Source organism: Nycticebus coucang, chromosome 7, assembly GCF_027406575.1.
Source record: "Nycticebus coucang isolate mNycCou1 chromosome 7, mNycCou1.pri, whole genome shotgun sequence".
In the NCBI taxonomy this organism is placed as follows: domain Eukaryota; kingdom Metazoa; phylum Chordata; class Mammalia; order Primates; family Lorisidae; genus Nycticebus; species Nycticebus coucang.
The window spans coordinates 17,451,520-17,466,948 of NC_069786.1; the positions used below are offsets into that span (position 1 = coordinate 17,451,520).

The window sequence follows — 15,429 nt, forward strand, 5'->3', positions numbered from 1 at the left end:
TGAACTAAACAGAAACTAAATAAAGATGCAAAGGACTTAAATGTGACCCTAGAACAAATGGAATTAATAGACATATATATAAAATACAACCCAAAGCTAAGGAATATACATTTTTCTCGTCAGGCCATACATACTCCAAAATCAACCACATCCTAGGATACAAATCGAATCGCAACAAAATTCAAAGAATAGAAATTATAACTTGTATCTTCTCAGACAACAAGGTAATAAAGTTGGATACCTCCAAGATACCTCCATCTCCCTCCCGACCATCAACTCCAAAAAAACAGTACATCCCCACACAAAGACTTGGAAATTAAACCACCTTATGCTGAATAATAGTTGAGTTTAGGAAGAGATAAAAGAGGATTTTGTTAAATTCCTCAAACATAACAACAATGAAGACACAAATTACCAAAACCTGCGGGATACAGCAAAAGCAGTCTTAAGAGAGAAATTTATTGCATTAGATGCCTACATTTGAAAAACAGAAAGAGTGCATCAACAAACTCATGAACCATATTCATGAAAAGATTAACCAAAATTAAATCAGAGATTAATGAAATTGAAAACAAAAGAATCATTCAGGAAATTAACAAACCAAAAGTTGGTTTTTTGAAAAAATAAATAAAAATTGATAAACCTTTGGCCAGATTAACTAGAAACAGAACAGTAAAATTTCTAATAACTTCAATCAGAAATGATAACGGAAATATAACAACAGATGCCACAGACATCCAAGAGATTATCTCTAAGCACTGTAAGAAACTCTATGCCCTAGTATTTGACAATATGGAGGAAATGGATCAATAGCTAGAATCATACCCTCAACCTAGACTTAATCAAGAAGAAATAGATTTCTTGAACAGACCAATTTTAAGAACTGAGACTGAAGAAACAAAAAAGCCCCCAACAAAAAATAGCACAGGTCCAGATGGCTTCACACCAGAGTTCTATCAAAACTTCAGGAACAGGAGCGCGGTAGTTGGGCCTGAGCAGGGGGGCCAGCCCAAAGACCTGGCCACGGGCCTGGGGTACCTTCACAGGTCTTGGAGTGAATAATGCTGTGAGCAGGCACTGCGCCGGCTGACCTGACTGGATCTGCATGCTCGCTGGATAGGGAGATGTCCGGGCGGCTGCTGGGATTCTTGGAGGCTCTGGTTTTTCCTTGTTGTGGAAGGAGCTGGATAATGTAACCAACTCTCCAGGAAGCCCCACTTGGCTGTAACCATAGGAAGGTCTCTTAGATCCCATCTCATTTCAGAGCCAATTCTGAAGCCACTTGAGAAAAATGATGTGATGGTTCCTATCAAACAGGATTTTTCAGAAACATACAAAATCTGTGAAGAAAGTGGCCCCTTTTCCCTCTTGTGAAACAGATAATTTTCAAATTCCAAGATGCCAGCCAAGACCCCAATTTATCTGAAAGAGGTCAATAACAAGAAAGGAAAGTAAACTGAGGGACATTTTGTCTCCTGATATGATCAGTCCTCCCCTTGGAGACTTTTGCCACACCATTCACATCGGCAAAGAGGGCTAGCATAATGTTTTTGGAGATATTTCTTTCCTTCAGAGGAACTATGAACTTTTACCTGGGAACTAGGAGAAAGTATGCGTGAGCCAGTTCCCTGGGCGTAACAAGTTCTTCAGGCCAATAGCACTTCAGACTCTTACGTTCTCAGAAACACCCTCTCCGGTGCTCAAAAATGCCATCTCCCTCCCAACCATTGGAGAATCCCAAGCTCTCATGCTGCCCTTATTGTCACCAGTGATGTATTTAATTCTAAACAGGAGTCCTTCGGGCCTGCCAAGCTGTCCAGCTTAGCTGTGAGCCTGTCATGGAGGAGAAAGCTCAGGAGAAGAGCAGTCTGCTGGAGAGAGGGAGAGTCCACCAGGGTGACACCTCGTGGAGCTCCAGTGGTTCTGTATCTCAGTCCAGCCAGGGCAGGAACAGCCACTCCTCCACCTGTTGGAATAGTACCCTGACTGGCCTGTCGAGGGCATTTTTGACCATCCTGCCTGTGATTGGTGGGACTACACCTGCGGTGCATCTTACAAGAGTACATGTGAACCTTAGTAAATGTAGAATATAAATGTCTTAACACAATAACTAAGAAAATGCCAGGAAGGCTATGTTAACCAGTGTGATGAAAATGTGTCAAACGGTCTATAAAACCAGGGTATGGTGCCCCATGATCACATTAATGTACACAGCTATGATTTAACAATAAAAAAAGAAAGAAAGAAAACAAAGGAAAGACTAAGTCAGAGGAGTTGCTCTCTGATATCAGAGGGTCTCTCTTCTCCCTGCAGCTCAACTTTGGGCCCTTACTTTTGGATGAAGTGGTAAATGTCATGGATAAAAATAAGTAACAGGATGCCAGCTCTTCTCCTCTGGGGTAAAAAGCATAGGACAACAAAAACAAAAACTAAGCCAGACTAATCACAGTCGCACAGTTGAGAGAAGGGCTTCCCGGGCTGTGTTTGTAATTGTGTGATGGGTTTTCTAAAATAATGTTTTTATAAAAATATTTTTTACCTGTTTGCACAAACAGTTCAGAAAAAAAATAAATACGTAAGTAAATAAAACTGCCCTGGCAAAAAGAGGAAGTGAGTCAGAACCCATTTTTGGCAGATCAGCTCACTTTTGTTGTTTGCGACACGTAAGGAACCTGGCTTGGCCGGGATTGGCCCTAGCTATGAAGGGCTGGACCAGTCATGTTAAGGAACTTTACAACACTCCGATGTTTTCTGAACAAGAGGAAGTCAAAATTCATTTAACATCTAACCCTTTTTTCTACACTCTTTACTACCTTATATTGTTTGGGCTCACCATAGTGAATTCTTCAGTGTTAAAGCTTTTCTCTGTTTTCACATTTGAACAACTTTGTGGGTTTGGGGGATTTTCTTTTAGTTGTTATGTATCCCTGTATGTTTTATCTATATCACAAAATTTTGACTGTCAGCTACAAAGTAAGCTGACACAAGCAAAGTATTACTATAACTAAGTTATTATTATTATTATTATTATTATTTTGTAGAGACAGAGTTTCACTTTACTGCCTTCAGTAGAGTGCCATGATGTCACAGGACTCACAGCAACCTAGAGCTCTTGGGCTTCCGCGATTCTCCTGCCTCAGCCTCCCGAGCAGCTGGGATTACAGGCGCCTGCCACAATGCCCAGCTATTTTTTGGTTGCAGTTCAGCCGGGGCTGGGTTTGAACCCGCCACCCTCGGTATAACTAAGTTATTTTTAAAGTTAAAATATATTTTTACGTGTCTTTGGCTTAAAAAAAAAAAAAAAAAAAACTTCACAGAAGAGCTTATACCCATACTAGAGAAATTATTCCAAAAAATTAAGAATGAAGGAATCTTTCCCAACATATTCGATGAAACAAACATTACCTTGATACCAAAACCACAAAAAGACCCAATTAAAAAGGAGAACTTCACACCAATTTCTCTAATCAATATAGATGCAAAAACTCTCAGTAAAATCCTAGCCAATAGATTACAGCTGCACATTAAAAAAAAAACTATTCATCATGATCAAGTAGGTTTCATATGGATTTAACATATGCAAATCCATAAACATGTTATGGACTTGCGTATGTTCACCATATTAACAGAAGCAAAATCAAAGACTAAACAATCCTCTCAATAGATGCAGAAAAAGCGTTTGATAAAATCAGCACGCTTTTCTAATTAGAACTCTGATGAAAACAGGCACAGGTGGCACATTTCATAAACTGATTAAAGCCATCTATGACAAACCCACAGCTAATATTATAATGAACAGGTTAAAACTAAAAGCTTTTCCACTTAGAAGTGGAACCAGACAAGGTTGTCTTCTATCACCACTACTACTCAACATAGTGCTGGAAGTTCTAGCCAATACAATCAGGCAAGAGAAGGAAAAAAGGGCATCCAAATAGGGGCAGAAGAGGTAAAACTCTCCCTCTTTGCTGATGATATGATCTTATACTTAGAGAATCCCAAAGACTCAATGATATGACTCCTGGAAGTGATCAAAAAATATAGTAATGTCTCAGATGTAAAATCAATGTCTACAAATCAGAAGCCTTTGTATATGCCAATAACAACCAAGATGAAAAGCTAATGAAGGACAAAATTCCCTTCACAGCAACTTCAAAGAAAATGAAATATTGAGGAAAATATCTAACAAAAGAGGCAAAGGACCTCTATAAAGGAAATAACAAAACCGTAAGAAAAGAAATAGCAGAAGATATTAACAAATGAAAGAACATACCATGCTAATGGCTGGGGAAAAAAAATCAACATTGTTTAAATGTTTATACCTCCAAAGCAATCTACAGACTCAATGCAATCCCCATTAAATTACTAGCATCATATTTTCAAGATTTAGAAAAAACAATTCTTCATTTTGTATGGAACCAGAAAAAAACCCAGATAGCCAAGGCAATTCTTATTAATAAAAACAAAGCTGGGGGCATCAGCCTATGATTTTCAGCTACACTACAAGGTGATCAAAACGGCATGCATGGTATTGACACAAAAATAGAGACACAGATGTATGGAACTGAATAGAAAACAATGAAATGAAACTAACATCTTACAGGCACCTAATCTTTGATAAACCAAATAAGAAAATACACTGGAGAAAAGAATCCCTATCCAATAAATGGTGCTGGAGAACTGGATAACCACATGTAAAAGACTCAAACTGGACCTGCACCTTTCTCCACTAAAATTGAAGATGGATCAAAGACCTAAATCTATGGCATGAAACAACAAAAATCCTCAAAGAAATTGTGGGGAAAACACTTTAAGTTATTGGACTGGGGAAAGGCTATGAAGAAGACTTCAGTGGCTATGGCAACAACAACAAAGATAAACAAATGGGACTTAATTAAATTGAAAAGCTTCTGTACAGCTAAGGAGACAGCAACCAAAGCAAAAAGACAATTATCAGAATGGGAAATAATATTTGCACATTAAGAACTGGACAAATGCTTCATAACTAGGAGCTACAGAGAACTCAAATTAACAACAAAAAAAGACCCAACAATCCCCTATATCAATGGGCAAGAGAGATGAATACAATATTCTCTAAAAAAGACAGATGAATGGCTAAGATATGAAAAAATGTTCACTGTCCCTAATTATCAGAGAAATGCAAATCAAAACTACCCTAAGATATCAACCAAGCCTAGTGAGAATAGCTCACATCACAAAATCTCAAAGCTGCAGATGCTGGCATGGATGTGGAGAGAAGGGAACACTTTTACACTGCTGGTGGGACTGCAAACTAATACAACCCTTTTGGAAGGAAATAAGGAGAATTGTCAAAGAACTCAACCTAGACTTCCCATTTGATCCTGCAATCCCATTACTGGGCATCTGTCCAGAAGAAAAAAAAATCCTTTTATCATAAGGACATTTGCACTAGACAGTTTATGGCAGCCCAATTAACAAGCTGTGGTATATGTATACCATGGAATACTATTCAGCCAATAAAAAGGTAGAGACTTTACATCTTTTGTATTAACCTGGATGGAGTTGAAACACATTCTTCTTAGTAAAGCATCACAAGAATGGAGAAGCAAGAATCCAATATACTCAATTCTGATATGAGGACAACTGATGACCTAGAAGCAGGGAGCAAAGAGAGGGAAGGGGGAAGGAGGGAAGAGGGAGGGAGTCACATTATGTGACACATCTCTTGGAGGTGGGACACAATTACAAGAGGGACTTTACCTAACAAACGCAATCACTATAACCTGGTTCTCTGTACCCTCAATGAAACCTCAACAATAAAAAATAAATCAGTAAAATAAAGAAGAAAAACAGAGAAAACACAAAAAATATCATTCTTGGGTAGAAACAAAACAACTGCCAAGAACCTTATCTTCAACCTCACCTAAGGATGATTTCCAGAGTTAACACTTACCTAAAGACAAGGTCCTCATCCCAAAATTACAAGAAACAAGACAGAGAATCAATTCATCAATGGCAAGAGTTAGCAGTGCTGACTTACATTCTTAAAACTTAATGATTAAGGATTTGCTCTGCCCATTACAAAGAACTATTAAGCTAAAATAATTAAGACAATGTGAATTGGCATGAAGATAGACCAAGAAACCATTGGAAAAGGATAAAGAGCCCAGAAAGCAGACACACAAAAACTTTATTTCCAACAAAGTAGTACTAAAAAGCTGTGTGGGAAGGAAGGTCTTTTTCGGTAAGATGGTAGTAAGCCAACTGGATAGCCATATGGAAAGAATAAAACTTAATCAAAATCAAAACTTTATTATACCTCCAAATTACTTACAGATGGATTACAAAGATTAACAACAGACAAATAAGACTGTATAAGAACAATGCAAGAAACAAGGGTATTAGATGAAAATAAAAGAAAATAGAATGATAGAGCACTTTAGAGTGGTTCCCAACCTTCCTAATGCCACGGCCCTTTAAAACAGTCCCTGTGGGTCAAGACCCACAAGTTGAGAACCACTGACTTAGACCTATATAATCACTAAAGAAAATCAGTGCGCAGTTTGAAAATGTTACACCAGAAAAGTTTACCAAACTTGTGAAGTCCTAAAAACCTTCAAAGAACACATAATCTCCCATTTACCTAAGCTATTACGAAGAATGAGAAAACAGGAAGTGTTGCCCAATTAGCCTTATGATTCTACTTCAAAAAGTAATAAAAGAACAAATAAAGGCAAATCACATGTGAGATGCAAAAATCTTAAAGAAGTATTAGTGAACTGATTCAATATCATGGCAAAAAATACCGGGATTTCACGCAGTGTTCATTATCACATATAATACATGTAATTAAAACTTAATTCTAACAGAATAAAGGAGTCAAAACACACAAATATCTCCCTACTCATAAGGAAAAACAAAAATCAAATGAAACCATAAGAAAAAATGTTGATTCTTGTTACAATTCATACAGAAAAATTTAAAGTGAACTTAAAGCATAAATACACAATAAAGCATACAAAATTTCTGTTAAATTTCTTAAAGCATAAATACACAATAAAGCATAAATACACAATAAAGAAATACAAAATTTCTGTTATAAATTATATGAAAACATCTTTGTATTTTCATAGTAAGAAAAAATTTCTAAGAAAAAGCTTCTGAAGAATGAATAATAGGTAGTTAAATCTGCTGACATTAAAATGAGAACTTTCTGTGCAAATGATGCCATAAACATGACTTCTTTTTCTTTATAAATTTGTTTTATTTAATGTTTTAACATGATTATACATTTTGATATTTGAAATATGTTCAATATTTAGTTCTACTATATATATTATTTCAGATTAATATAAGGGTACATAATGTTTGTGTTTGTTAGGTAAGGTCCCTAATGTAGTTGTGTCCCGCATCCACGTGACTTCTGTTTTTGACAGTAGAGGATATATGCTCTAGAAAAATCCTCCCAGTGAAATTAAATTATCACATGAATTATTTTCAAATTCTTCTTGTTTTATTCTGTTACTGAGCTATTATGAAAAAAGAAAAAGATCTGAAAACAAAGGGAAACCAAGAAGCCTAGCTAGTAAAACATGCTAAGGTCAGTTTCTAGTCTTTAAATTTTCTAGCTTTGTCTGGGCACGATGGCTCACACCTGTAATCTCAGCACTTTGGGAGGCCAAGGTGGGTGGATCGCCTGAGCTCAGGAGTTTGAGACCAGACCAGCCTGAACTAAAGCGAGACCCCATCATTGTGGCAGGTGCCTGTAGTCCCAGCTACTCAGGAGGCTGAAGCAAGAGAATTGCTTAAGCCCAAGAGTTAGAGGTTGCTGTGAGCTATGACACCAGGGCACCCTACCGAGGGTGACAAAGTGAGAACCCATCTCAAAAAAATAAATAAATAAAAATAAAATGAATTTTCTAGTTTCTAGTGTCTTAACCACACAGAACATATATAGGAATCAAAAGTGGTATCAAGGTCTATTCAGGTTGGAAACATAACAAAAGACTTACAAGCTTTACATGGGTTATATTCATAGAGTAAAAGTAAGTAACAAAAAAATCCACACAATAAAGAATAGCAAAAAAAGACAAAACAATAAATTAAAAAACAAAACTAAAACTTGCCTGTCTCATAAGAATTCATGCTACAATGATTTATGAAAAACATCAAGTTAAAAAATGAAGTGGTACTGGGTTACGGTACCCCTAGGTTACTTCCAGAAGTAAATAAAAGTCCTCTTAGAGCAGTGGTTCTCAACCTGTGGGTCACGACCCACAGGAACTGTATTAAAGGGCCGCAGCATTAGGAAGGTTGAGAAACATTGTCTTAAAGGAATTCAATTTTCAACCAAGGCTCAAATACACTGGCAGAATGTATATAAATTTCTTTGCAGTTTCAAAGAAATTCTAAATATGTACAATGACATGGGTAGGTTGAATGATGAAAAATAAATACCATGCAAACATTAGTTCAAAGAAAGAAACACTATCTTAGTATCAAATAAAGTAGACCACAGAGTTAAAGAGTCTAACAGACAAAAAGGAATTGTAAAATGACAGAAAAGCCGATTATAAATGTGCATGTGCCAAAATAGTATTTAAAAAAGCATAACATTGGAGAATTCACATTTCCCAATTTCAAAACTTTACCACAAAAATCAAGACGATGTGGTACTTGAATAAAGGATAGACATTAGAATAGAATAGATGTGAGGGTCCAGAAATAAACTATTCCATTTATTGATCTGTGACCCGGGTACCAAGATCATTCAAACTGGAATGAATATTCCTTTCAACAAATGATGCTGGGAGAATTAGATATCCACATACAAAAGTAAGAAATTGAGGGAGACTTAGTCCAGGTCTTGGCCTACAGGTTTATTTTATTTTTCCCTTCAGGCTAATGGCCTCTGCCACAAACATGCTTCACCAGATCCTCGGTCAAGCTGAGAAACATCTGAGCTTACGTCCCCTTTTTGTACTTACTGGAGCCAGAGGAGTAGCACTGCATGTCTTATACCTGGCATTGTTCAATCCAGATGTTAGTGGGACAGAAAGAATAACCCAGAACCCTGGAACAAACTGGGTCCCAATGCTCAATACAAGTTCTACTCAGTGAATGTGGACCATAGCAAACTAAAGAAAGAAGGTCCACACTTCTAAATCAAATGTTTTACAACAAAGCAGCTTAGAATGAAGGTCTTCCAGAAACCGTCCTCACAATTTTCCACTTAACCAGGAAATATTTTTCCTCTAAATGCATGAAATCATGTTGATGCATTGTGTTGAGGATTACAGTGATTAACAAACAGCTGAAACGGGCGGTGCCTGTGGTTCAGTGAGTAGGGCGCCGGCCCCATATGCCGAGGGTGGCGGGTTCAAACCCAGCCCCGGCCAAACTGCAACAAAAAAATAGCCGGGCGTTGTGGCGGGCGCCTGTAGTCCCAGCTACTCGGGAGGCTGAGGCAAGAGAATCGCATAAGCCCAAGAGTTAGAGGTTGCTGTGAGCCGTGTGACGCCACGGCACTCTACCCAAGGGCGGTACAGTGAGACTCTGTCTCTACAAAAAAAAAAAAAAAAAAAAAAGAATGAAATCGGACCTCTACCTCATATAAAATATTAACTCCAAATGGATCACAGATCTAAAATTAATATCTAAATCTAGAAAAGTCTTAGGGAAAAATATAGGAGTAAATCTTTGTGACCATGGAACAAGCAATTTTTTTGAAGATATGACACTAAAAGCATATCTGACAAAAGAGAAAAGAAATATTGGAATCCACCAAATGTTAAAACTTTTCTGTTTAAAACTATATATCAAAGCTGGGCACGGTGGCTCATGCCTGTAATTCTAGCACTCTGGGAGGCTGAGGCCAGTGGAGGATAGTGGATTGCTTGAGCTCAGGAGTTCTAGACCTGCTTGAGCAAGAGCGAGACCCCATCTCTACCAAAAATGGAAAAACTAACTGGGCTTCATGGCAGCTACCTGTAATCTCAGTTATTTGGGAGGCTGAGGCAAGAAGATAACTTGAGCCCAAGAGACTGAGGTTGTTGTGAGCTATGATGATGCCACAGCACTCTACCCAGGGCAATAGAGACTTTATCTCAAAACAAACAAACAAAAAACTCCACACAATCACTGACAAACCACACAAAAGACTGAAGCAAGAATAAGAAACCTAAAAGATCATCAAATATACTGAAAAAAAAAAAAAAAACTAAAAAACTAAAATCACAACTACAATGAAAAGAGCATAATAAGTGGTGGATGGTAAATGTTTGTTTCAGGGGAAAGCTTTCAGTACAGTCATGTGCTGCATTAATGACATTTTGGTCAACAACAGCATATATGATGGCAGTCCCGTAAGTTCACAGTGGAGCTAAAAAATTCCTATCACATAGTATTTACTAAACCATAATTTTAATCGTTATTTTAGAGTGTGGTTCTACTACTTATTTTTTTTAGAAAGTTAACTGTAAGACAGTCTCAGGCAGTTCCTTCAGGAGGTATTCCAGAAGAAGGCATCATTATCACAGGAGATGACAGCTCCATACCTGTTATTGCCCTTAAAGTCAACGGGACAAGATATGGAGCTGGAAGATAGTCATATTGAGAGTCCTGACCCTGTGTAGGCCTACTAATGTGTTTGTGTTTGGGATTTTAACAAAAAAATTTTCAAGTTAAAAAATATTTTTTAATTAAAAATAAAAATCTTACAGAATAAGTATGCAAAGAAAAGTTTTTTTATGGCTATACAATGTATTTGTGTGTATTTTATTTTTGGAGAGAGAGTCTCACTATCACTCTGGCTAGAGTGCAGTGGTGTTATCACAGCTAATTGCAACCTCAAAGTCCTGGGCTCAAGTGATCTGCCTGCCTCAGCCTCCTGAGTAACTGGGACTAGAGCCATGCTACCACACCTGACTTATTTTTCTATTTTACGGAAATAGGGTCTCTGCTCTTGTTCAGGCTAGTTCTTGAACTCCTGAGCTCAAGGGATATTCTTTCTCAGAGTGCTAGAATTAAGAACATGAGTCACCACACCCGGCTGTGTTTATGTTTTAAGCTAAGTGTTACTACAAAAGAGTCAAAAATTTTTTTTAAAGCTTATAAAGCAAAGTTACAGTAAGTTAAGGTTAATTCACCACTGTTTTACAAGTTTGGTGTAGCCTAAGTGTACAGTGCTTATAAATTCTACAGTAATGCACAATAATGTCTAGCCTTCATATTCACTCACCACTCATTCAATGAATCACTCAGAACAACTCAAAGTCCTGCAAGCTCCATTAATAGTAAGTGCCCTCTGTAGGTGTACCATTTCTTACCTTCCGTACTGTTATTTTATTTATTTATTTATTTTTTTGTAGAGACAGAGTCTCACTTTACTACCCTCGGTAGAGTGCCGTGGCGTCACACGGCTCACAGCAACCTCCAGCTCTTGGGCTTATGTGATTCTCTTGCCTCAGCCTCCCGAGCAGCTGGGACTACAGGTGCCCGCCACAACGCCCGGCTATGTTTTTGTTGTTACAGTTTGGCCGGGGCCGGGTTTGAACCCGCCACCCTCGGCATTTGGGGCTGGCGCCCTACTCACTGAGCCACAGGCGCCGCCCCCCATACTGTTATTATTTTTTTTTTATTATTTATTTTTTTATTATTATTATTTTTTTTTTATTAAACCATAGCTGTGTACATTAGTATGATCATGGGGCACCATACAGTTGGTTCATACATTGTTTGACACATTTTCATCACATTAGTTAACATAGCTTTTGTAGCATTTTCTTAGTTATTTTGCTAAGACCTTTACATTCCACATTTACTAGGATTCACATATACCCTTGTAAGATGCACCGCAGGTGTAATCCCATTAGTCCCCCTTCTTCCTCCCTCCCCCCCTTCCTTTCCCCTTTCTCCCTATTCTTAGGTTATAACTGGGGTATAGCTTTCATGTGAAGGTCCTACATTAGTTTCATAATAAGGGTGAGTACATTGGGTACTTTTTCTTCCATTCTTGAGACACTTTACTAAGAAGAATATGTTCCAGCTCCATCCATGTAAACATGAAAGAGGTAAAGTCTCCATCTTTCTTTAAGGCTGCATAATATTCCATGGTGTACATATACCACAATTTATTGATCCATTCGTGGATCGATGGGCACTTGGGCTTTTTCCATGACTTAGCAATTATGAATAGGGCTGCAATAAATATTCTGATACAAATATCTTTGTTATGGTGTGATTTTTGGTCTTCTGGGTATATGCCCAGTAGGGGGATTACAGGATTGAATGGCAGATCTATTTTTAGATCTTTAAGTGTTCTCCATATCTCTTTCCAAAAGGAATGTATTAATTTGCATTCCCACCAGCAGTGCAAAAGTGTTCCCTTTTCTCCACATCCCCATACTGTTATTTTTACTGGGCCTTTGCTATGTTTAGAAGTGATATATCTAAATTCAGATGTATACCCAAAGATGACTGAAGAGATATAAAATACTTACATTAACTTTGAAAGCTTGTACAGTGTTATCCAGAAGAAGGATGTTGCAAACCACTTCTGTATGCTGTCTATCTCGGGCCAACTCTGAAGCTCGGACATTGTAGGTTCTGCCAGCAGGCAATCGGAAACGTGAGGTCATTACTGTCCACACAAGGTCTAAGTTTAAAAAAAAAAAGAAAATCGCTAAATAAAAAGAAGATATGATGTAGTTTAAAAGGCAATGTTACTCAATGTTTCTCAATTAAAAGGTAGAAAATGGGTATAAATTTTGAAACACCACGATAAACACTGTAGGCAGAGTTCAGAAATGAGATATAGTACATTCTCTAAAATAAAATTACCAATTGCCTTGAAGAAAAGTTTTATTTTAAACTATTCCATTCAGAAGACTTAATACACAAAATTTTCAAGAAGTCATATTCCATCTCAAAATATGTAAACTTCGGAGTACCCAAAGAAGGGGAAGGAGAATATATTACTTTGGGTCATTAAATGTTACTCACTGATGCAGGTTATTTAAAAATATGGCAGAATGACACCAGGAAAGAAGATTACGCAACTTCAGAGGGTCCTTCTCTTATTTTAAAAAACTTAAGATTTTGTAGAAACACAGAAATTTGGGTTTTTGTTAAAATACAATGCCCTTTATTGTAACTATCTTCAAACTCAACCTAACTCTAATAGTATTATTCTTATTATTCCTAAGGAAAAAAACAAAATAGAAAACTTAATGCTATCGATCTTGGCTACTGAATTTTTAACCTAGGAGGGAAAAATAATAATATTAAGAGAATAAGAATCACACTGATATTAGCAACACTGGATGCTAAAAAACAATGAAGCTATTGCTTCAAAGTTCCAAAAGAAAATTATTTAAAACATAGACTTATATACTTAAGAAATTAACATTCGTGGAGGAGAAACAACAACAACAAAAATACTTTCAGTCGTTCAAGGACTCAAACTTTAAAACTCATAAAACTTCTGTTTAAATGACAATTAGAGAAAGAAAACAAACTAAACCAGAAATAGATACAAGTATTTGGAATTTTTAAATATGAGTGAGCAAGCTGGTGGCAATATCTCATGCCTGTAATCCTAGCTGTTCAGGAAGCGGACACAAGGGAACTACTTGAGATCAAGGTCAACACAGAGAGACCACGCCTCTAAAAAAATCCTTTTAAGTAGCGAGGCAAGGGGGTACATGGCTATAGTCCCAGGTACTGGGGAGGCTGAGGCAAGAAAATTGCCTAAGTCTAGGAGTTTGAGGCTGCAATGACCTGTGATCACTCCACTGAATTCCAGCAAGCAGTAAGAATGAGTGAGCAAAGTAATAATAATAAAAAAATAGCATTTCAAATTGGTATTTAATAGCAGGAGCTGATCTCTTACATATTATTTATATCAAAAGATTAAAGCTAAAAAGTAGGCCAGACATGGTGACTCACATCTGTAATCCTAGTATTCTGGGAGGTTGAGGGAAGAGGATCCTTTGAGCTCAGGAGATTAACCTGAGCAAGACCTAGACCCCGTCTCTACTAAAATAGAAAAATTAGCTGAGTGAGATGGTGCCAACCGGTAGTCCCAGCTAATTCGGAGGCTGAGGCAGGAGGATTACTTGAAACCAGGAGTTTGCAGTTGTCATGAGCTAAGGCCATGGCACTCTTGCCTGGGCAACAGACAAGATACTATATAGCAAAAATAAAAAAACCTCAAAGTAAAAGTCAATCTTCCATAAGTATAAAAATAACATAGAGGAAAATACTTTTAGTACTTTCATAAGGAGGAGCTAACCAAGTAAATCTTCCCAATTAAAAGACAGGGATTGGGCCAAGCGCAGTGGCTCACACCTGAAATCCCAGCACTCTGAGAGGCCGAGGTGGATGGATTGCCTAGGCTCATAGGTCCCAGACCTGCCTGAGCTAGAGCAAGACCCTGCCTCTAAAAATAGCCAGGTGGCCCAGTGCCCATAGCTCAGTGAGTAGGGCACCAGCCACATACACCAAAGGTGGCAGGTTCGAACCTGGCCTGTGCCTGCTAAACAACAATGACAACTGCAACCAAAAAAATGGCTGGGTGTTGTGGCAGGCACCTGCAGTCCCAGCTACTCGGGAGGAGGAGGCAAGAGAATTGCTTAAGCCCAAGAGTTGGAGGTTGCTGTGAGCTGTGATGCCACAGCACTCTACTGAAGGCAACATAGTGAGACTCTGTCTCAAAAAAATAATAAAAATAAAAATAAGCTAGCCATTGTGGCGAGCACATATAGGCCCAGCTATCGGGAGGCTGAGGCAAGAGAATCTCTTGAGCCCAAGAGTTAGAGGCTGCTGTGAACTATGACACCCCAGCACTCTACCAAGTGCAACAAAGTGAGACTCAAAAAATAAATAGATAGATAGATAAATAAATAAAAATAAAAGCAGTGATTGGCAGAGTGGAAAAAAGGAAAAAAAAACCCAACTGCAAGGCTGTCTTCAAGAAACTCTCAACTATTATAATATGGACAGGTAGAAAATAAAGGGATGAAAAAAGACATATCATAGAAACATTAATCAACAGAAAGAGAAATAACTATATTACTATCAGATAAAGTAGACTTCAGAACAAAGAAAATACACAGGAACAAGGAAAAAGATATTACATAATTATAAAATGGTCAAGACAAGATCGCTTCTAGCCTTTTGGCTAAGATCAAGTGCAGTATCTGTTCTTATCAGTTTAATAAAATGGTCAAGACAAGAGACAAAGCAATCTTAAATGTGAATATATCATCCAACAGAGCTGCAAAATATGATTCAAAAACCACATACCTGAAATGACTATAAGAGAACTTAATAAAAACATCAATCAATAGAATGTAACAATGAACATTTTAGAACACTACCAATAAAAATAGAATACATATAATTTTTATATGCCCATTGAATATTTGCTAAGAGAGACCATATCCTGGG

The 15,429-nt window shown here is 37.5% G+C and overlaps 1 protein-coding gene and 3 pseudogenes across 7 annotated transcripts in view; 3 read left to right on the plus strand and 1 right to left on the minus strand.

Moving 5' to 3' along the window:
* The window catches only part of PTPN4 (protein tyrosine phosphatase non-receptor type 4), a 271,666-nt gene that overhangs the window by 194,790 nt on the left and 61,447 nt on the right, over positions 1-15,429 (minus strand). For 6 of the 7 annotated variants that reach the window (XM_053597537.1, XM_053597536.1, XM_053597538.1 and 3 more), the window contains exon 3: positions 12,480-12,634. In XM_053597537.1, the coding sequence (XP_053453512.1) occupies positions 12,480-12,634 (155 nt within the window). Of the gene's footprint in view, positions 1-12,479; positions 12,635-15,429 lie in introns of those variants that run through there. The other variant, XM_053597540.1, reaches the window with a different exon arrangement.
* LOC128590257 (cdc42 effector protein 3-like) lies at positions 1,399-2,373 on the plus strand (annotated as a pseudogene).
* Positions 8,902-9,143, plus strand: LOC128590259 (cytochrome c oxidase subunit NDUFA4-like; annotated as a pseudogene).
* Positions 15,142-15,283, plus strand: LOC128591117 (uncharacterized; annotated as a pseudogene).